At 39.8% G+C, this 22,245-nt stretch overlaps 1 protein-coding gene across 3 annotated transcripts in view; it reads right to left on the bottom strand.

The window, feature by feature from the left end:
* otud5a (OTU deubiquitinase 5a) overlaps positions 1-16,908 on the bottom strand; it is a 173,421-nt gene extending 156,513 nt beyond the window's left edge. For 2 of the 3 annotated variants that reach the window (XM_028813334.2, XM_028813335.2), the window contains exon 1: positions 16,092-16,907. In XM_028813334.2, the coding sequence (XP_028669167.2) occupies positions 16,092-16,664 (573 nt within the window). In that variant the 5' untranslated portion in view covers positions 16,665-16,907. Of the gene's footprint in view, positions 1-16,091 lie in introns of all 3 variants that reach the window. The other variant, XM_051933500.1, reaches the window with a different exon arrangement.
* Between the last annotated feature and the right edge of the window lie 5,337 nt (positions 16,909-22,245).

Below are 22,245 nucleotides of genomic sequence, written 5' to 3'. Positions count from 1 at the left end.
TAGAGACAAATACATCCTCAGAGGTCTCTGCAGGAATACTCTGGGAAACTCTAAAGGCTTTCTTAAGAGGACAGATTTCATATCTTTCCCACATAAATAAATTAGAAACCAAGAAGGTATCAGCGCTAACCAGCGAAATTACTAGAATAGATCAAGAACATGCCAGTTGTCCAAGTGAGGCTCTTCATAGGAAAACACTGGCTCTGCATTCAGAGCTCAACCTCTTAACAACCAAAGAAACTTAAAAACTAATTTTTAAATCAAGACATCATTACTATGAACACGGAGAGAAAGCTAATAAGCTCTTAGCTCAACAAATCCACAAGCAAGAAGTTCGCAATGCAATCACCAACACAAATGGAGATAAAATCATTGACCATAAAAATATAATGCACACATTTGGAGACTACTATAAATCCTTATATTCTACTGAGTTCAAAGAAGACAACACAATCTAATGCATTTCTGGATACATTACAGTTACCACAAATAGATACTTTTAATGCGGAGGAACTGGATAAACCTCTGGCGCTATCAGAATTACTAGATGCTATAAATTCACTTCAAGGCGGGAAAGCAGCAGGCCCTGATTGCTACCCTGCAGAATTTTATAAGAAATTCTCCGCTCAGCTAGCACCCCTCCTATTAGCAACATTTACAGAAGCTGGAGACAATCAAATTCTACCTTAATCTTTTCGCCAAGCATTAATCACCGTCTTCCCTAAACAAAATAAGGACTTATTACAATGTGCATCATATAGACCAATTTCACTTCTGAATAATGATGTTAAGATACTCTCAAAAATCATAGCTAGAAGGATGGAGAAAGTGCTGCCTTCAGTAATATCACAAGATCAAACTGGATTTATCAAGGGTCGACACTTATCCTCCAATCTTCGACGCCTGTTTAATGTAATATACTCACCAACAAAGTCAAACACCCCAGAAATATTATTATCATTGGATGCAGAAAAAACATTTGACATGATTGAATGGAAATACCTTTTCACTACATTAGAGAAGTTTGGGTTTAGCCCGAACATTTGTGCATGGATCAAACTACTGTATACCAAACCAGAAGCTTAAGTTTGTATTAACAATATTTGTTCAGACTACTTTAAATTAGAACGTGGTACCAGACAAGGATGTCCCTTGTCACCACTGCTATTTGCAATCGCCATTGAACCACTGGCGGTTCACTGTCGAAATGGAGATCAGATAAATGGGATTATCAGAGAAGAACTGGAACAGAAAATTTCTCTATATGCAGATGATATGGTACTGTATATATCAGACCCACAAAATTCTGTGCCTGCAGTCTTAACAGCACTTAAAGAATTTCAAAAGATCTCTGGTCTCAGAATTAATTTGAATAAAAGTATACTCTTTCCAGTGAATTCTCAAGCACACAATATTAGATTGGACACCTTCCCTTTTACTATTGCAGATCAGTTTAAATACCTAGGGGTAAACATCACAAGTAAACACAAAGCTCTTTATCTACAAAATTTCGCCGGCTATATGGAAAAAATTAAGCAAGACTTGCATAGATGGCCAACCCTTCATCTCACTCTAGCTGGAAGAATTAACGTTGTTAAGATGAATATTCTTCCTAAGCTTTTTGTTTATTTCAAAACATTCCAATATACATCAATAAATCATTCTTTAAGCAATTAGATTCAACAATAACCTAATTTATTTGGAACTCAAAACATCCACGAATCAAAAGAGCGACCCTACAAAGACCTAAGGCAGAAGGTGGCATGGCTCTACCTAACTTTCAGTTTTATTACTGGGCAGCAAACATACAAGCTATAAAAACCTAGACACAAATAGATGAACATACACAGGCCTGGTCCGCAATAGAAGTAAAATCCTGCAGTACTTCTTTATATTCCCTGCTTTGTGCCCCAACAAATGCAAGGTATCAGCAATATACTAATAACCCAATTGTGCTTCACTCACTCAGAATATGGAACCAATGTAGAAAGCATTTTAAGATGGAGAAGCTTTTATGTGTGGTACCTCTGCAAGAGAACCACCTTTTTCAACCCTCGCAAACATATGCAGTTTTTAATATCTGGAAAAGATTTGGGATTAAATTGCTCAGAGAACTTTATATAGACAACATCTTTGCATCCTACGAACAATTACATTCCAAATTTAACTTTCCAGCTACACACTTCTTTCACTATCTTCAAATTAGGAACTTTGTTAAACAGAACCTGCCCGATTTTCCTCATCTTCCTCGTCCACGCTGGAAAAAATACTGCTCAATTTCAGAGACTTAGACACCATCACTGCAATATATAAAATTATTTTACAGTCCCTCCCTTTCAAAGATCCAAGTGGAGAATGGGAAAAAGATCTCTTAAATCAATATATCAGAAAAGGAGTGGAAAACAGCCTGCGCAAAGCATACAATTATACAACTCAAAATTATATATCGAGCACATCTGTCTCACCTAAAACTGTCCAAAATGTTTCCAGGGCAAGATCCAACCTGTGAACGCTGCACTCAAGTACAAGCCTCACTGGGTCACATGTTCTGGGCCTGCACCAAATTAACATCATTTTGGACCAAAATTTTTAAGTGCCTTTCAGACAGCCTTGGTGTCACAATCCCTCCTAACCCATTAACAGCTGTGTTTGGTGTTCTTCCAGATGGATTTGAAGTGGAGAAGGACAAACAAACTGATTGCATTCACTACACTTTTGGCACGCAGACTTATTTTGCTGAACTGGAAGAATCCTAACACTCCTCTTTTAAGTCAGTGGGTAACCGATGTTTTATACTATTTGAAATTGGAAAAAAATAAATATACAGTTAGAGGTTCTGTACAGAATTTTTTTAAAACCTGGCAGGATATAATTAATAAAATTTTAGAATAAGCTCTTAAAGCACCGAGGAAGCAATTATCTCCGCATCTCTTTTTCCTTTCCATTCATCTCTACTGGCCTATTAAACTCATCAATTTAGGTATGTCTACAAGCCTTAAGTTTTACTCTGTTGACCATGCTCTCTCTCTCTGGGGTGGGGGTTGACTTGTTTTCTTTGTTTATTTTTTTTTTCAATCCTATTATTTGTAAAAAATTGATTGATTTGTATAAATTATTACAATAAAATTAAAAAAAAAAAAAAAAAAAAAGGGGCGTATGATGAGTTATATGAGAGGCTGGACACTAAGGAGGGAGAAAAGGACCTGTACCGATTAGCTAGACAGAGGGACAGAGCTGGGAAATATGTGCAGCAGGTTAGGGTGATAAAGGATAAAGATGGAAACATACTCACAAATGAGGAGAGTGTGTTGAGCAGATGGAAAGACTACTTTGAGAGGCTGATGAATGAAGAGAACGAGAGAGAGAGTTTGAATGATGTGAAAATAGTGAATCAGGAAGTGCAACGGATTAGCAAGGAGGAAGTAAGGACAGCTATGAAGAGAATGAAAAATGGAAAGGCCGTTGGCCCAGATGACATACCTATGGAAGCATGGAGGTGTTTAGGAGAGATGGCTGTGGAGTTTTTAACCAGATTGTTTAATGGGAGCTTGGAAAGTGAGAGGATGCCTGAGGAGTGGAGAAGAAGTGTACTTGTGCCGATATTTAAGAATAAGGGGGATGTGCAGGACTGCAGTAATTACAGGGGAATAAAATAGATGAGCCACAGCATGAAGTTATGGGAAAGAGTAGTGGAAGCTAGGTTAAGAAGTGAGGTGATGATTAGTGAACAGTAGTATGGTTTCATGCCAAGAAAGAGCACCACAGATGCAATGTTTGCTCTGAGGATGTTGATGGAGAAGTTTAGAGAAGGCCAGAATTGCGTCTTTGTGGACCTAGAGAAAGCATATGACACGTTGCCTCGAAAGGAGCTGTGGTATTGTATAAGGAAGTCAGGAGTGGCAGAGAAGTACGTAAAAGTTGTACAGGATATGTACGAGGAAAGTGTGACAGTGGTAAGGTCTGTGGTAGGAGCGACGGATGCATTCAACGTGGAGGTGGGATTACATCAGGGATCAGTTCTGAGTACTTTCTTATTTGCAATGGTGATGGATAGGTTGACAGACGAGATTAGACAGGAGTCACCGTGCACTATGATGTTTGCTGATGACATTGTGATCTGTATCAATAGTAGGGAGCAGGTTGAGGAGACTCTGGAGAGGTGGATATATGCTCTAGAGAGGAGAGGAATGAAGGTCAGTAGGAACAAGACAGAATACATGTGTGTAAATGAGAGGGAGGTCAGTGGAATGGTGAGGATGCAGGGAGTAGAGTTGGCGAAGGTGGATGAGTTTAAATACTTGGGATCAACAGTACAGAGTAATGGGGATTGTGGAAGAGAGGTGAAGAAGAGAGTGCAGGCAGGGTGGAATGGGTGGAGAAGAGTGTCAGGAGTAATTTGTGACAGACGGGTATCAGCAAGAGTGAAAGGGAAGGTCTACAGGACAGTAGTGAGACCAGCTATGTTATATGGGTTGGAGACGGTGGCACTGATCAGAAAGCAGGAGACAGAGCTGGAGGTAGCAGAGTTAAAGATGCTAAGATTTGCACTGGGTGTGACGAGGATGGATAGGATTAGAAATACATTAGAGGGTCAGCTCAAGTTGGATGGTTGGGAGACAAAGTCAGAGAGGTGAGATTGTGTTGGTTTGGACATGTGCAGAGGAGAGATGCTGGGTACATTGGGAGAAGGATGCTAAGGATAGAGCTGCCAGGGAAGAGGAAAAGAGGAAGGCCTAAGCGAAGGTTTATGGATGTGGTGAGAGAGGACATGCAGGTGATGGGTGTAACAGAACAAGATGCAGAGGACAGAAAGATATGGAAGAAGATGATCTGTGGTGGCAACCCCTAACGGGAGCAAGCCGAAAGAAGAGGAAGAAATATACTACATCAAAATTAAAAAAAAAAAAAAAAGATAGTTGTAAAGGTGTTTTAGCTAAAAATTCTTCAGTAAACAATGAACAAAAATAAAAAGCAAAGCTCAGACTGTTTACTTCACTAAGGACTTCATAAGTTTAAAATACTCTTTGCCTGTGGAATATTATTTTGAAAGATGTTAAATTTTTCAAGAAAACTGCAATGGAAAAATAATCACATATTATGTGTGAAGAAATGCAAAATTTTCCTGCAAAAGTTGTTACTAACAGAATCTGAGGTATTCAGAAATTCTAGTAGCAATACTTTTTTCCCTCACTTTTGAAATAGAAAAAAATAAACATTTTTCTCTCATGCACAGATAAATCTCAAACTGCATACAATCAAAAAAGTGCACATTATCAGCAATATCATTTGTTTACCTTCTGAATTAAAATAAACATTTTGGTCATATATTACCTAGGCACATCACAAAGTGCATTTAACAGAATAAAAAAAAGAACTATCTATGTTATCAGAGGTATCAGTGTACAAACCCATAACAAGTGCTAAGAGTAACTAACACACATTAATACAATGCCTACCGCACAGTAAGGGAACAGAAATTTGTTTTAAATCACCACACGTGTGATTAGCTGGGTCTTTTTTGTAAACAAAAAGATGGCGGTATGCGTATGTTGCATTTGGATCAAGTCTGAGGTACTCTGAAGGTATATAGAGGCCAAGAGTTCTAGCGTTACATGTTTATTTATTTGGTGAAAAAAAAAAACCATTTAAAATTTGAAACTGACAAATCTTCAAGTATAATAGTCATAATTTTTACATTTATATAGTGCTTTACTTACTACTCCACACAGGGATGACCCGGGATGCAAACCAATGATCTCCTTATTGGGAAGCAGTGGCGATACTATTATGCCATGTGCACAGTTGTACTGTATTGCATAATATTGTGCTTGATTGTTTAAAATTACAAACACAGAATATCTGAAATCGAAGAATATTAATCACAGGTTAATAACGAGCTCTACATTTTACAAAAAGCTGTTATGTAGTCCCATAAGGCAATCAGTGTTTAATCTGATTGACATTTAAAGAAAATTCCAAACTTTTAGCATGTTTTCATCAAATGCAGTCTTTCTAATTCGTTCTTTGCTTAGAGTGTCAATGGCTGATTGTCAAAGTGTGAAGACAGTGCTTGCCAGTAATGCAGCTCTCATTGGAGTAACAATTAAGATTAATTTGCAAAAACACACATTCGCACTCACTTGCTGAAAATGGAATATAACTAAGACTCAGCAGACAACTGATTATAGAATCATTTAATATGTAGTCAGAGGCAAAAACACATACACAAGCTTTCCATATCATCACTTTATTCCATTACAGAGTTAGTTTATAAACTGCTTCATGCATGCTTTGTGAGCATAATGATGTGACTGATCAGACGTGAGTTTTAATCATTCATTTTAATACCATGTCCTACACAGAATGGAGACTTAGCATTCATTCTCTCATTACGTCCACGGATGTACTTTTAAGCAACTATCCATTGTCTAACAGGTGTACACAGTTTGCAGGAGGAAAATGTTGCATGCACCATGTACTGTGCAAACAAGACTACACACTGGAAGTGCAAACAGCTGTAGCAAGTAAAAGAGGTTTCAGTCAAAGCAGCTATTTAGTGTGCCAATATTGGCGATGAAATAAGCTGCACCATTTCTTAATACTACAATAAAATGTATTTTGTGTTTCAAAGCACAAAACACTAATTATTCCAGTTAGCAGGACTGGCAAAATGAAATACTTCATTGCTAAATATGGATATGCAAACACTAAATTTGTGGCAACTTACTAAAAGTGAGACTGGGTGTTCAGTCCAGTTTGCTGAACTTCAACACTCTCTACATCAAGTTAAACAGGAGAGAACAGTTTCTCAAAACACAGTACCAATCTGCTTGCTCACACTCACTCCTTTGATGGAAAAAAAAAAAAAAAAAAAACACCAATACTGTGTGATGGACGGCCGGCAGCTCATCCCGGCCAACACAACCAGGATGCTAGATGGCGTCTTCCCTGCAGAGAAGGGAATTATTTAAAACTCACTTCATAACCCCTCCACGTATTTTATACTAACAGACTATAAATTTGGCATATTATTTAAGACATCTACTTTGTGCAGGGCAATAGTAATATTTTCTAACAATGTTCGCAAACAGAGTGTGACGATTTTTATTGTCCGTATCACAATTCCAGTGGGACAAGAGTTTACATACACTTGTTAATATTTGGTAGCATTGCCTTTAAATTGTTTAACTTGAGCCAGATGTTTTGGGTAGCCTTCCACAAGCTTCTTACAAGCTGCTGGAAGTATGGGCCCATTCCTCCAGACAGAAGTTGTATAACTGGGACAAGTTCGTTGGCCTCCTTGCTAGCACACACTTGACCTTGACGTCTTTAAGCCATTTTGTCACATCTTTGGAGATATGCTTGGGGTCATTGTCCATTTGGAAGATCCACTTACAACTGACCTTCAACTTCCTTACTGAGCTATTGACATGTTGCTGCAGTATAGCTATGATAAAAAAAAAAATCTTGGGACGAGACAAGACTTTTTTTCCTGCATCGAGACGTGATCATTTGAAGAGAGACAGAGAGACAATTTCACGTCCCCCAAGACGGTCAAGTCATGTCATACTTACAACCTTTGGAAGCAAGTCACATGAGATGGTGACTTTTGCAAGTCACGCCCTACTTACAACCATTTTCAAACAAGACCACGGTCATCTTAGTTGTTAGAATGCTTTTGGTAGACACACTTCCTTTGCTCTCAGCTATTAAAAATTTTACACTTTCTAGATGACATGTCAACAACTAAGTGAAGAAGAAAGAGCAGTGCGTCAAAAAGAGACCACAAAGTGTTGAAGAGAAAAGAAAGCAAAAAAAGAACAAAAATACTATGTGCAAATTCTGAGAGATTTAACCACGCCCGGGAACAGAAAAAGACAAAGTAGAACGTCGTAAAGAATTCAAAAACATTGGCGCGATACACATGCAGAGTAGGTTAGAGATAATGGAAGTAGAAAAATTCGAAAAGTCTCAAAAAATGATAGTAAAGATCGCATTAGCGCAAACAAATGGAAAATATTACTTGGTGAAATAAAGGAACAGCGAAAAGAGATCAGATAGTGTTTGAGGATGTCTGGGAGAGAAGAGAGACAAAAGGACAGCTGCTGTACAGGCTTTTAAATGTTTGAAGCACTGCACAAAATGCAGATCACACTGCACGGCAGCAGCAGCAAGCCAGTAGCTGATCGAGCAAAGAGGAGGTTTAAAAAAAAAAAAACAAAAAAAAAAAACTATTTGTTTCCAATTGTATCACCGTTTAAGAAGGGCGACCACATCTCCATTGGGTGCGTTCAGCCCCCCCCCCCCCCTTCACAATGGCTCATCTAAATAATTTTCCTTCCTCATGAGTGCACCAGTCCCTTCTGCAGCAAAGCACCCCCACAACATGATGCTCCCACCCTCATGCGTGATGGCTGGGATGGTGTTCTTTGGCTTGCAAGACTCACCCTTTTTCCTCCAAACATACTGAAGGTCATTATGGCCAAACAGTTTGATCTTGGGATTCATCAGACCAGAAGACATTTAACAATGGCCTTGGAATAGTGGCTTCTTCCTTGCTGAACAGTATTTCAGGTTATGTCGATATAGGACTCATTTACTGTGGATAAAGATACTTGTCTACCTGTTTCCTTCAGCATCTTCACAAAGTTCATCGCTGTTGCTTTGAAATTGATTTGCACTTTTCATGCCAAAGTACATTCTTCTCTAGAAGGCACAATGTGTCTCCTTCCTGAGTGGTATAACGGCTGTGTGGTCTCATGGTGTTTATACTTGCTTATTATTGTTTGTACGGATGAACGTGGAACCTTCAAGCATTTGGAACAAGATTTGTGGAGGTCCACAATTTTTTTCCGATTTCTATTGACTATCCCATTAGGTCAAGCAAAGAGGCACAGAGTTTGATAGTAGGCCTCAATATACATCCACATGTTGACTCCAATTACGCTAATTGGCTTTCAGGTGGTAATTGTGTAATTGTCTAAAGGCTTGACATCATTTTCAAGAACTTTTCAAACTGTTTAAAAGGCACAGTTAACAAAGTGTATGAAAACTTGCGGCCTACTGGAATTGTGATATAGTCAATAATATATGAAATAATCAGTCTGTGAAAATTGTTGGAAAAAATGTTTTTGTTCTGTACAAAGCAGCTGATATTCAACCATATTATAAAAAAAAAAAAGAGTAAAACGTAATAATTTGAAAGTAAATTATATGTTTCATGTTGTGTTAGTTATTCATTGTGTAATATGATTTTGTTGTGTTTGGCTTTGAAATTAACACGCAAATACTTTTTAAGCTTCAGTAAAAACTATTTTTTGAATTAAATTTTCATCAATATCGCATTGAACTTTGATTCTGTGTATTGACTTTCATTGTGACAACGCAACGTATAACTGCGTATTGAATTTTGTTTCTTTCTCTCTATTAAATAAAACAACTTTTTTGAATGTTTGGCTCTGAGATTTGTTAATTGTCTTTGCAAAAGCTATTCTAACGGGAAGCTGTTAACATTTTAATACAAATGGCATATTAAGATCTCCTTTGTTGTCTAATGTTATCGGCAGAAGATGTACTACATTACCTTTATTGGATACATCCTTCTTTCTACAGTAATTCGCTGCGGTGAAAGACCGGACATTGTTAATGGTTATAGTTATTCTTCGGGATATCGAAAGTTGATGTTTTCATCTTCCGGATGACCACCACCAACTGTTTCAGCATAGTCTCCACGTTTTTGGAGTTAATTTGTTTGACTTCATCGTTTCTCAGTGCTAGGATTGCCTGTGTACTCATTTTTTCTGTTAATAACCCTGTGATGAAATTCTTCAATAAGATTTGGACATAATACGTCTTCTTTAATTGGGAACTTAAGTGAGGAAAACGTTAAAATTTATAAGAGCTGAGAGAGCAGGAACTGTGTCTGACAAAAGCATTCACATGAATGAGAGGTGAGATTACCATGTGTGTGTGGTTGAAAATGGTTGAAAGGTGGGCGTGACTTGGAAAAATATCATGGCCAAGGTCTCAACTCATGGGACTTGAAAAAATCTTCCAAAAAGTCTTGTCGCAGGATTTTTTTTATTATAATAGAGAGACATTTCAGAACAAAGGTCACATCAATTTTAATAAAATTTCTCTATTGCATTAACCACACTTTAGAATATCAGTCATTCCCAAATAAATCTACAACACAAATATTGAGTTTTCTATTAATAGGAATGCTGTGCAGTTATTTTACAACTAGAGGTTATAGGAGTCTAAATGTGACAGGCTCACATTTATCACTAGAAGCATTGTAAGCAGACTGATTGCTGCATGTGATTACATTTTCTACCATACATGTCAAACATATGGAGTCATAATGTAGTGAAGCACAATTTGTGTCGGGTGCAAGTCTGTTTCATGGCATTTTCCGGAAGCAGATGACGCGTTTTCTTCTGAAGAAAATACTAAGCAGAAATAAAGTAAGCAGTTAACTAGGCCGTAGTACTTTAACAAACACATCTCAGTTAAATCTCTTTCCTCAAATGAACTACTAACAAGTTATGAGGCTTGCAGGAATTTGGCAAGGCAGATATTTTCTGACTTGCAATGTAGCTGTAAACTGCTTGTGGTCTAATAACACAAAACCTCTATGTGGGAACAAACGTAAAAGAGTGTTAACAAAAGAAAAAACCTGATTCGGAATTTATCATGAACAACATTTAATCTGTGTGCCAAATTTCACTGACAGTATTAATCAATTTAAGTTACGATCAATGGCAAGACTAAAAATTGATAGGTTAACAGATTGAAACAAAAAAGCAAACTAGAACCAGCACCACCTTGTTCATGGCCCTCTAGAATGTCAGGCTATATGATAAAAGTATACTACTTGGAATTGATTATGTTTGCCTCACCAATTAAGTAAAAATTATTTATAGAGCACCTAATGCAGACTGAAGTCACAAAGCACAGTACAATAAAACAGATTAAAAGGAAATATCAAAAAATAAAGAACACAAAATCAAAACAAGCTAGAGAACAAGATAAAATCAAAAAATAAAATACAAAACAAGGTAACCCAAATGCCTGCCTGAAAAGATATGTTTTAAGCTGACACTTAAAACAGTTCAAAAGATTCTGCTAATCTCAATGACAGTGGAAGACTGTGCCATAACCTTGGAGCAATTGCTTGAAATATGCAATCCCCACATGTTTTTAATCTGGTTCAAGGATCCAAAAGGAGATCTAAATGAGCAGATCTAAGAGCACAGCCCGAGGTGTACTGTTCGAGGAGGTTCATAATATATTAGGGAGCTTGACCATGCAGAGCTCTGTACTGGAACTGGATCCTAAATTCCACTGAGATGCAATGTAGCGAGTGAAAAACTGGGGAAATGTGGGTCCATTTTGTTAAAAGTCTGGCAGCTGCATTTTGAACAGTTTGAAGATGAGACAAACCAACTTTACTTAGACAGGTAAAGAGGGAATTGCAGTAATCCAGATAGGATGAGATGAAATCATGGATAAGGATTTCCAACTCAGCCCTGACAACAACGAATCTCAGCTTGGATAAATATCTTAAATGGTGTATCAAAACTCAAAGATTGATTACATATCTATATTACTAAACCACAGTTTTAATTTATGCACGGACGCACCGAAACGCATGCACAGTGCGCCGCGGCGCCCCAGAGTCAAACGCAGCGGCTTCCCAGAGTCAGTAGGTGGCGCCCAAACACCGCCCAAACACCACAACCCACAGTCAAACGCAGCAGCCTCCCAAAGTCAGTAGTATGTATGTGCCAGCAGTCTGTGTGGCATGTTTGAATCACATACAAACAATAAACGGAGGCACCTACCACGTGCTTCACAAACACCACAAGCAAAGAAGTCACGGCTCCAAAACAAAACACCTCAAGTAACGGAAATACAAAAACGAGCCCATATGGATAAACAAAATGAACGAAAACGCCTCTGAAACAGCGGACGCAAAGGAGTCACGGCTCCAACAACACAGAGCTCAAAGGTGCCTACAATGCGTTTCTGAAACACTACATGCAAGAGAGGCACAGATCCAAAACGAAACTGCACAAGGGCTACAAATTTGTTCAGTATTCTAACAAAGACCCCGCCAAACACAGGAACTACAGACAGATGCTGAACAATTCCAACAGTTAGCTGAGAACGCATTCTATAAAGAGTCCACTATTCATGAGGATTCATTGGGATTAACGAAAGAGCTCAACGATTCAAACACCACAACCTGTAAACTACACCTGCTCTGATCCACTGTGCCAGCAGTCAGTGTGTGTAGGTTGGAGTATGCTTCCTAACAGTAAACGACTTCTACCTAACGACACAGCCACAGAACAACAAAGACGAGACCGCATAGATAAACACATTACACGGAGGCTCCTACGACACGCTTCAGACACACAAGAAGCAAAGACGTCACGGCTCCACAATGAAAGAGCTCAACTAAATACAAACACAAGCCCGTATGGCTACGACCTGTAAACGAGTCCGTATGGATAAAACCAATGAACGAAGGCGCCCACACAAAGACACCACTTTAGTACAAATATGTTTATTTAATTAAATGAAAACTTTACCATGGCTACGACCTGTACACTAAACCTGAGGTAAAGCGTGCACGGCAGGTTGTACATCCGCCCGAACGCGACCGCCCACACCACTGCATATACCACGTTCGTTTAGTAATGTGGCCCTCCATGCCCGGATCCGCCGTCATGGCCACTTCAGCACGCGAATCCGCCGCCGTCAGCAAGCGACTTCTCACTGACGACACAGCCATAGAAAAACAAAAACAAGAATGCATGGATAAAAACAATAAACAAAAGCGCCTACAACGCGCTTCTGAAACACCAGAACCAGATCAGTCACAGCTCCAAAAAGAAACCGCTTTAGTACAAATATGTTTATTCAATTAAATGCACTTTCCCAGGACGCACCCACCCTCCATGATATTTCATCCCTCCAAGTATCGGAGGGAACAGAAAGTGATTGCCATTCTTGGATTTGCGATTCTTTCGAGAATCGCGGGCTTGCTGGTGACACCTAGAATATGTAGAGGTGCATGAGAAAAGGTGGAGATGACGGAAAGTTTTTGTGAAATTGCCGGGTGCAGATCTGGATGGGCAAAGATTAAAACATCAGTTCTCTGAGCATTTAACTAAGTAATTCACAAGTAGCCAATTATTGACCTCCTTCAAACAGTTGACCAAAGAAGACAACTTGTGTAGTTCTTTCGGCTTAAAAGAACAATAAAGCTGAATATCAACATAAAAAGGGTAGAAAATACAATTAAAAAAATTGATAATTTGTGCCAGATAAAGCATATACAGTAAAAAGAAGATGTGTCCAAGGACAGATCCTTGCGGCACCCCACAAGTCAAAGAAGAAGAAACATAAGTATACTCACCTACAGAGATGGAGAAACTCCTATCAGATAAATAAGAGGTAAACTAAGTCTGAACCACTAATATCCACAGAGTGATTTAACCTTGCTAAGAGGGTCTTATGATCAACCATGTCAAAGACTGAAATAAGACCAAGCAGTACTAACATTGAACTCTCACCTGTGTCTGCAGTCATTAATAAATCGTTTTAACACTTTGAGAAGAGCAGTTTCTGTGGAGTGATCATTTCGAAAACCTTACTAGAAGGAATCCAAAAGCTTATGTCTCTCAAGAAAAACAACCTTTTCTAAGATTTTGAGAGAAATGTGGGTTGAGAAATGGGTCTGTAATTTTTAGAAACAGAATGTTTAAGATTAGGTTTTCTTCAGCAAAGGATGAACAATAGCATGTTTAAAATGGCTAGGGGCGCAGCCAGACTACAAAGAGCAATTAATTACAGATACAAGGCTGAGGCCAACAAAGTCAAGAACTTTCAAAAACAAACATGTTGGTAAAACATCTAAAGAACTAGAAGATGGTTTAATTTTCCTAATCAGTGATACTAAGCCATCAAGAACTAAGCCATCAAGAAAAACTGAATTAAAAGAGTTAAAAAACAAGGAGCATGGAGGACCAGCTCCTAGAGAAGCAAACATTAAAGGAGAAGTAGGTCTACCATCTGTGACCTTATTAAGAAAATATTTAAGAAAGTCATCACCAACACTGTTTGAAGAGATCAATATATTAGATGGGGCTGGAGAAACAATACTGTATATTGTATCAAAAAGAACCTTGGGGTCACGTTTGTTATGCGATATTAGATTATCAAAATAGGAAGAAGATCATGAAAAGTCATGAACTGCCCTAAGCAAGTTTGGAAACTTTTACAGGCCATTTCTTTCTACCTCAAAGTTGTAGAGGGGTAAAGAATATTTCTTAAGTAAAAGATGCAAAGCAGGAAACAACCCTGAATAGGACATCAGCACACTGCTGGCCAAACTAGTTTGATGCAAAATCAGCAGTGAACTTATTAGTTTGTCTCTGACTTGTTGGTTAGAGACCCTTGCAAACACAGGGGGAAACGGCAAACTACACTTTGATGGTACCCTAGCCAACAATCACCTAGGGTACACTTTTTGTCTTGTAAGGGAACAATGTTATTTGCCATGTTCTTAAATTACCCTCAACTATAATATCCCCAAAACATTTTGCCATGCAAAGCTAATGGACTTTTGCTTATAAAATTGTAATGCCACATAAACAATCATTAACTGACATAGCAGAAACATACGCTTAATATAAAATGTTAGCAGGATTTTGTAACTTAAACCATTACATTTTAATTTCATTTACTAATGATGAACGTTTAGAAATTGATGGTGGATAACTGAAGAACAATCCACTAAACACACTGCTAAAATAAAATACAAACGCTGTGGATCGACTGTGTTTTAACTGACGAAGCATTTTCACAACATGAATGTTGTTTCTGGTGTTTTAAATACATTTAAACATTTTATTTTAAATAGTATCTGTAAGGAATTTGCTTGTTCTACCCACATTTGCAAAGCACTGCTATCCGGAATAATGAAGGAAGAACTGAGAGGGTATGAATGGAGAATATGAGGGATAAGTGTGCCCTAAAACTGACCAGCAAACCAATGAAGGGTAATTGATGCTTGGCAATAAGCGTTGTCAACAAGGGTGCCAACACTGCAATAAGGGAAAAACTGGTTCGCGAAAAAGAAATGAATTAACAAAGATTACACAACAATGTGTCTCATTATAGCACCTTTCTAGAGGCTAATATGTGTAAAGCATATTCTAACTTGCTAAAGTATAATGTGCAAAGGCATATGGCATAATTCTAAAATACCAAGAACAGTTTCCAATGCAATCACCTTTTAAAATTACATTTATGTTTAGAAAGTGTCTGTGCGGCTTGACAGTTCTTCCATAGCCCTTGCCAATTTTTAACATGTGGCAGTATTTATTTTCTGCCCCAGTTTCTTGGAAATACAGTGAGCATATAAAACCCATTACTTTACCAATATGGTAAATTGATTTTATGAAACTTAAAAAGTAAGTAGTACAGAAATGATTATTGGATGTCCTATCTCTAACAAGAATTCATGATGGAAAAAGTATATGTATATATTTTTTTTTTTAGTTTTGTGTGTCAGTTTATCAGGCAATTTACATTGTAAAGCACGTCATGTCAATGTGATTACGTTGTTCATGCCTGAGAGATGGTCATTCAGGTACCTTTATCATCAGAGCAAGTACAACACAGCGCCAGCTGGTCAACAAAGGACTGCATAAAAAACAGCCGCACAAAAGGCACCCACTCTCCTAAAAAGCGTCATTACCTTGATAGTCAGGAAAATTAGGCTGTCAGAAGATCACCATGCACCCACATAATCCTGATACTCGTGAAACACAGCAGAGCACTAAAAGGTAGGCACACCTGCCAAATGACAGCATCACCATGCACACACCTGACACGATATGAAAGAGACGCCTCTTCCTGAACATGCTGAGCATCGGCGCTGTGAAGTGCCATGTGAGGAAGGAGGCTTAATTCGAAGGCTGCTATACGACAAGCAGCGATTCTTCATTAAAGACATTAACCCGAGTGACAGCTAAATAAGAAGTGCAGCAACAATCGGAAAGAGGCGACTGTACCTGTTCCACCGTCGCTGGATCCAAGGACTGTAACCTCGCCGCATTCTCATACTCGTCCTCGCTATTGTAACCGGCTCCTTCTTCGGGGTCGGGACTAGTACCCCCTCCGGCCACTCCAACAACCCCTCCGCCAGCGACTCCACCGGCACAGGCTGCTTGTCGCCGCCTCTTACTGAGTCCGGGCCCTGAGCAGCAACCTACGACCCCACCGCCGACTCCAACTCCTCCACCACATCCAACACCGCCTCCCAGCTCCACGCGCACCCCAGCTCCACATGCCACCCCACCTCCGCCACTGCCGTCCACCGGGACGGACGAGGAACCTGCTCCCACGGGTGGAGGGGAAGCCTGCTGCGGTCGGCCACTCGCCTCTCCCCGCCGGTCCTCACGGGAAGAAGGCGGCGCGGCCTGATAAGGCCAGCGCGGAGGAGAAGCCCTTGGCCTAGCGCTGGCTCGGCCTCCATGGGGATGCGCGTGAGAGTGTGGGTCGGAGCCGCTCCGCCGGTCTGCGTCGTCCGGGTGGTCAGAGACTCCGACTGCAGAGCTTGGCTTCTTCTTCGGCAGAATTGTCATGGCTGGATTACTTTATGAGAAGAGCGACGAAGGCGCCTCCTTCTCAGCGTTCAGTCTTGTGTGCTGGCACTCCGGCCTGCCTTTTCGGAACAAAACTGTTCGCTCGTTTTAGTTGTATTGTAGCCGTATCTGAGCCCCGCAGGTCCGGAGTAAAGAACAAAAACAAGCCGGCCTCCTGAGTCCACTGAGCAGCGCAAACATCAACAAACAGCTGACGCCGGACGCCGTCACTTCCGGGAATGCTCGCGAGTTCGCAGGTCTGCTACGAGATTCCCGCGAGGAGACCGCAAAACCCGACGAGGGGGAGAGAGGGCGGGAGTGAGCCGCGCTGCGCGGTCAGTTCAACGTTGTCGCTGTTCTGATTCTAGTGGTGGTTGTGGTGAAGGTGGAGGCAGCTATCGGACACCGCTTTTTGCTTATCAGAGCAATATATACGGTAGAGGTAACTAGCAGTTGTCAGTTTATGAAACTTCTGATAGCGAGCCTGACACTGAGATTTTTTTTTGTCTTGTCACCCGATGACTCTGCCTCACTCTGCCCATTTCTTATTCTTCTAGCGTCGTTCATCAGCGGTGCTTGACCATAGAAAGTGTTCTTCGTTTATGTGTTATTATGTAAGACTGTCATCAATGTGAATTTTACTGTAGGAGCAAAAGAGCCAGAGAGATCTGTGCAGGCGTTTTATACGACATTCAATGTACCCTTAACGGTTACAGAATCCAACAGAATGGCCTGGGGCATTTCCATCTAATTCCCATTAACCTCAATTTATTGTGTAGAGTTTGAACGAAACAAAAAAGTACACTTTTTTTTGCAGGAAAGACAAGGAAGAGTGAGAGTGATTTATTCAGTGTACTTGTGTATTTGGTTTGTTTATGTTTTTTATTACAAGTGCAAATTACTTTATCATAATTGGCTTGTAAATGTTTCTATTAGTGTTCTTTTGTGAATAATTAGTAATGGATTACTTCTTGAAATAATATTGGCCAAGTTACCTAGAGGATATTAAAGTCCAAGGACCTGGAATCATCCATCCATCCATTATCCAACCCGCTGCATCCTAACTACAGGGTCACAGGGATCTACTGGAGCCAATCCCAGCCAACACAGGGTGCAAGGCAGGAAACAAACCCTGGATAGGGTGCTAGCCCACCACAGGGCACGCACACACACACACAAACACACACTAGGGACAATTTTTTAGAATCGCCAATGCATCTAACCTGCATGTCTTTGGACTGTGGGAGGAAACCAGAGAACCCAGAGGAAACCCACGCAGACACAGGGAGAACATCCAAACTCCCACATAATGCAAAATAACAAAATAAATATATATATATATATATTCAAAGCACTTTACATAGTGGGGAACCATTTCCGCCACCAGCAATGTGTAGCATCCACCTCTGTGATGCAACAGCAGTCATTCCTGGGCCAGTATTAGTTATTAGGTGGTTGAAGGGATGAGAGAGGTAGCCAATAAAGGATAGGGCGTGATGGGAGTAGGGGTCAGAATGACCAGGCTGTGGTGGGCAATTAGGGAAACACCCTGCTCTTGTCAAAAGGTGCCAGGGACCTTTAATGACCACAGAGAGTCAGGACCTTGGTTTTATACTTCAGGACAGTACCAATTTTTGCAGCACAGTGCTCCCTGTCACTACACAAGGAGATTGGGATTCACATAGAAAACAGGGTAAGCACCCCTTTCTGGCCAGATGACAGTGATATACACTTTTTTAGAGTCTGGTCCTGACAGCTCTATTCTTTTGCTTTTTAAAATTTGTCTAAAGCCTAATCCTGAAAGTCCTTTTATAGTATATCTAGGCTTTTCATGTTATAAAGTCTAACTCTGGTATCTCCAACATGATGATCATGACGGCATTATTTTCTTTAGTGTTTTACAGAGCTTGATCCTGACAGATGTGCTTTGCTTGTGCTGTTCTTTTTCAAATCTTCATAGTTCTGTTGTGTCTGTATGATATTTTATAAGGCCTGATCCTGACAGCTAAGCTACATCTGTACCTTATTGTGTATGAAGTCTGATTTGGACTAAATTTTTTAGCCATGATGTTAACTTTTACTCATCATAATCCCAACAGACAGTTTTTAAATGTGTGCTTATTCTAGCCAGCCTGATCCTGGCAACTCTATTTCATCTGTACATTTTGTAAAGTGACCCAGACAGTGCTATTCCGCCCAACAGCTGGATTAAGTGTTTGCTTTTTACAAAGTCTGATTTTGACATGTTGATGAATTTCTCCTCACATATGCGGATACTTAGTCTTTTTTAGTGTATACTTGTCTTTTAATAAAATGTAGGAAGTAGCTGGTGACGCTCTTTAAACTAATGCTATAACGGCAGATGTCCAGCCTTGAAATGTTATTTTTTATTGCCACACTGAACCACAAAATTGGACACAGGCCACAAAAAAAACACACACAAGTTAGTCTACCCCTTCACATAAGTCTGACCTCCCAGGTAGGCCTCATCCCAGGCAGTCCAACTCAGAAGTCAACACTTGGGCCTTCATTTAGGGCACAAGCTTTTAAAGTCCAAAAATACTCTAAAAAATTAAGATAGGCAGGAGGATCACTGTTAAACTTCGAGCCCAAAACAAGAAACCAAAGATTATTTAAAAATTAAATAATTTAATCGAAGAATTCAAAAATCAAGCAGCACAAAGGGGAAGGAAGAAGGAGCAGACAACTCCAGTATCACAAAACAAAGACAGTATCTTAAACAAACGCAGGGTCAGAGTCTAGGAGAGCCTTAAAAAGAAGCACAAAATCAGAAAAATAGAACACAGATTACAATCACAATCCTCAAACTTCAATATAAACTGAAGTTTCCACTTTTATACAGCTGGGGCCACCCTCTAGCTGAATCATCAGGTGGGCCTGCCTCGTTTGGCTCCACTTTAAGGAAGCAGGCAGAACATTAAAACTAAAGCAACCATGATTGACATTATCCATCCATCCATCCATTTTCCAACCCGCTGAATCCGAACAAAGGGTCACGGGGGTCTGCTGGAGCCAATCCCAGCCAACACAGGGCACAAGGCAGGAACCAATCCTGGGCAGGGTGCCAACCCACCGCAGATAAATAAACACAATATTAATAAAAAGACATAATTTGACATAAAGACATAGAAATATAAAATATTCAAAATCAAGTAAACATCTGTCTATTATAATAAAAAAATCTTGGGTCAAGACGTGATCATCTCAGAGATACACTTTGAAGTCCCCACGAGATTACTTGCACATCATGCCCTACTTTCAAACAATTTCTTGGAGACACTTTAATGTCCTGCGAGACAAGGAAGTGAGACAAAAGGACAGCTGCTGTACAGACTTTTAAATGATCGTTGCACAGCACTACATGCAGATCACACAGCACGGCACAAGCAGCAGCTGGCTTAAAGGACAGCTGCTGTACAGGCTTTTAAATGATCTTCGTGCAGTGCGACATGCAGATCACACAGCACGGCATAAGCAGCAGCTGGCTTAAAGAACAGCTGCTGCACAGGCTTTTAAATGATCGACATGCAGCACGACATACAGGTCACGCAGCACAGCACAAGCAGCAGCTGGCTTAAAGGGCAGCGGCTGTACAGGCTTTAAAATGATTGACACGACATGTAGATCACGCAGCACGGAACAAGCAGCAGCTGGCTTAAAGGATAGCTGCTGTACAGGCTTTTAAATGATCAACGTGCAGCGTGACAAGCAGAACACGCAGCTCGGTAGCAGCAGCAGCAAGCCAGCAGCTGATCCGTCCGCATCTCCTTAGTGTTCAGCCCCCTTTCACAACGCGAGCGCAGAGATGCAAAGTGACTAGCATGAAGCACGCCCCCTGGGTGAAGCAAGCAGGGGGCTTTGCTCCCTAGTATTTCATTAAAAAACTTTACTTTAGCCTGGGGCAAAAGCCTGGCTAAACAATAAAATGAAACCAAATTGGAAACTCTCCCTTGCAGGCCCTAATGGACACCTCAGTGCAATTTTTTCACCCAAATAACCTGTCTATCTGACCATAATACATGCATACTCCTCCAACAGAAGACAAGCGCAGCCTTCATCAAAACTCCATGAACAGCAAGAATCAACCTTGTTGATGAGAAAACAAAAATTAGAGATTCATCTGTCAAAATGTAAGTTAATCTATCTATCTATCTATCTAACTCATTGTGCTGGACTCTTGGGGGTGAAAAATAAACAGGCATGGTAGGCTTTATTGGTCAAATGTGATGAAAAGAACAGCACTGCTGTACTACAAAAGCAGTGAAGCCAACTAAGACGGTCCACCGCTGGTCATCTTATAGGTAAATCTGAAATAACAATCGGTATATCCCTCTTGAAACATAAAGACATTAATAGTTACAACCATTAACTTGAACAAATTAACTAGGGAGCCTGCCATGAGCCAAATAAAAATTATACTACAAATGTATCAGTACCATTTCACCTTTCAGACCTGGAGGTTTACAATAGAGAACCGCATTCATTCAGTTAAACAAAAAGACAGATGAATGTCAACTCTGTTTAACCCATGTCTTAATTATGCCAGTTGTTGTGGTGTTGCAGCAAAAAAATGCAAAAAGGGGAGAACAGGCCTCAAAATAAACCAAAACCTGACCAGAAATTAACTGGTTGGACTCAGAAACAGGCCTCATCCCAGGCAGCCAGACTCCAACTGAAGAGATGGGCTTTCAGGCCTGATTAGGTTCAAAATGGGGCACTGGCTCTAAAAGTTAAAATAGATACTGTAGATAGATTTCCCAGAAACACAAAAATGCCCATTAAGAGAGAGGAAAATAATGACCCTCTGGCCTGTAAAGATAAGGCAAGCAATATTCTTTAAATTCTAAGAATTTTTAAGGGTATTAAAAATGAAATGCAGATACAAATAGGCAAAAAGTGTTTGCCTAAAAAGACAACTCAGAGCTAACAAGTCCAAACTATGATCTTAAAGTAAAAATCTGAGAGACTGAAGCAAAATCTAGAAAAAAACAATTTAATACTCACTATATAAATGATAACCACTCCACTATAATCAGTGAACCTCTGAGGGGCTACACATTGTATATACACAGTTCTAAATTATAAATAAATATAAAAGTATTTAAAAATACATACTGTAATAGCAAAAACTACATGAGAAATAATGATTTTAAATAAAGGAATAAGAACTGGCTGAAACTTAAAATCAATAAAGTCTAAAGCAACATCCAAGAAATGTATAGGCGAAGGCTAATTCTGAGAAAATGTGTAAAACAGAGAGATAGGGCAAATGCATAATGGCAGCAGATGCTACGAAAGCTCAGAATTAATAAACAAGTAGCTCACTGCACTTCTGGTCACTCTGAAGTCATTTAGAACTTGGTTACTTCAAAATTAATGATGAATTCCTGTTTGGCTGACCTTTTAATGCTAAAGACTGGAAAGGGTGGAGTCAGAGGTGGGGCCAAGGTCTTTAACTTTGAATCTGGGGGCCAAAGGCAAAGTGAGTGGCTGTGCAGCAACTAAATCCTTCCCCAGTGTACCATTAAAATCAGTTCTTGTGAAAGATATACAATCATGT

The sequence above is a fragment of the Erpetoichthys calabaricus genome, chromosome 11 (assembly GCF_900747795.2).
Source record: "Erpetoichthys calabaricus chromosome 11, fErpCal1.3, whole genome shotgun sequence".
Classification (NCBI taxonomy): domain Eukaryota; kingdom Metazoa; phylum Chordata; class Cladistia; order Polypteriformes; family Polypteridae; genus Erpetoichthys; species Erpetoichthys calabaricus.
Note: the sequence above shows the minus strand (reverse complement) of the source record. Positions and strands in the feature narration are given on the sequence as shown.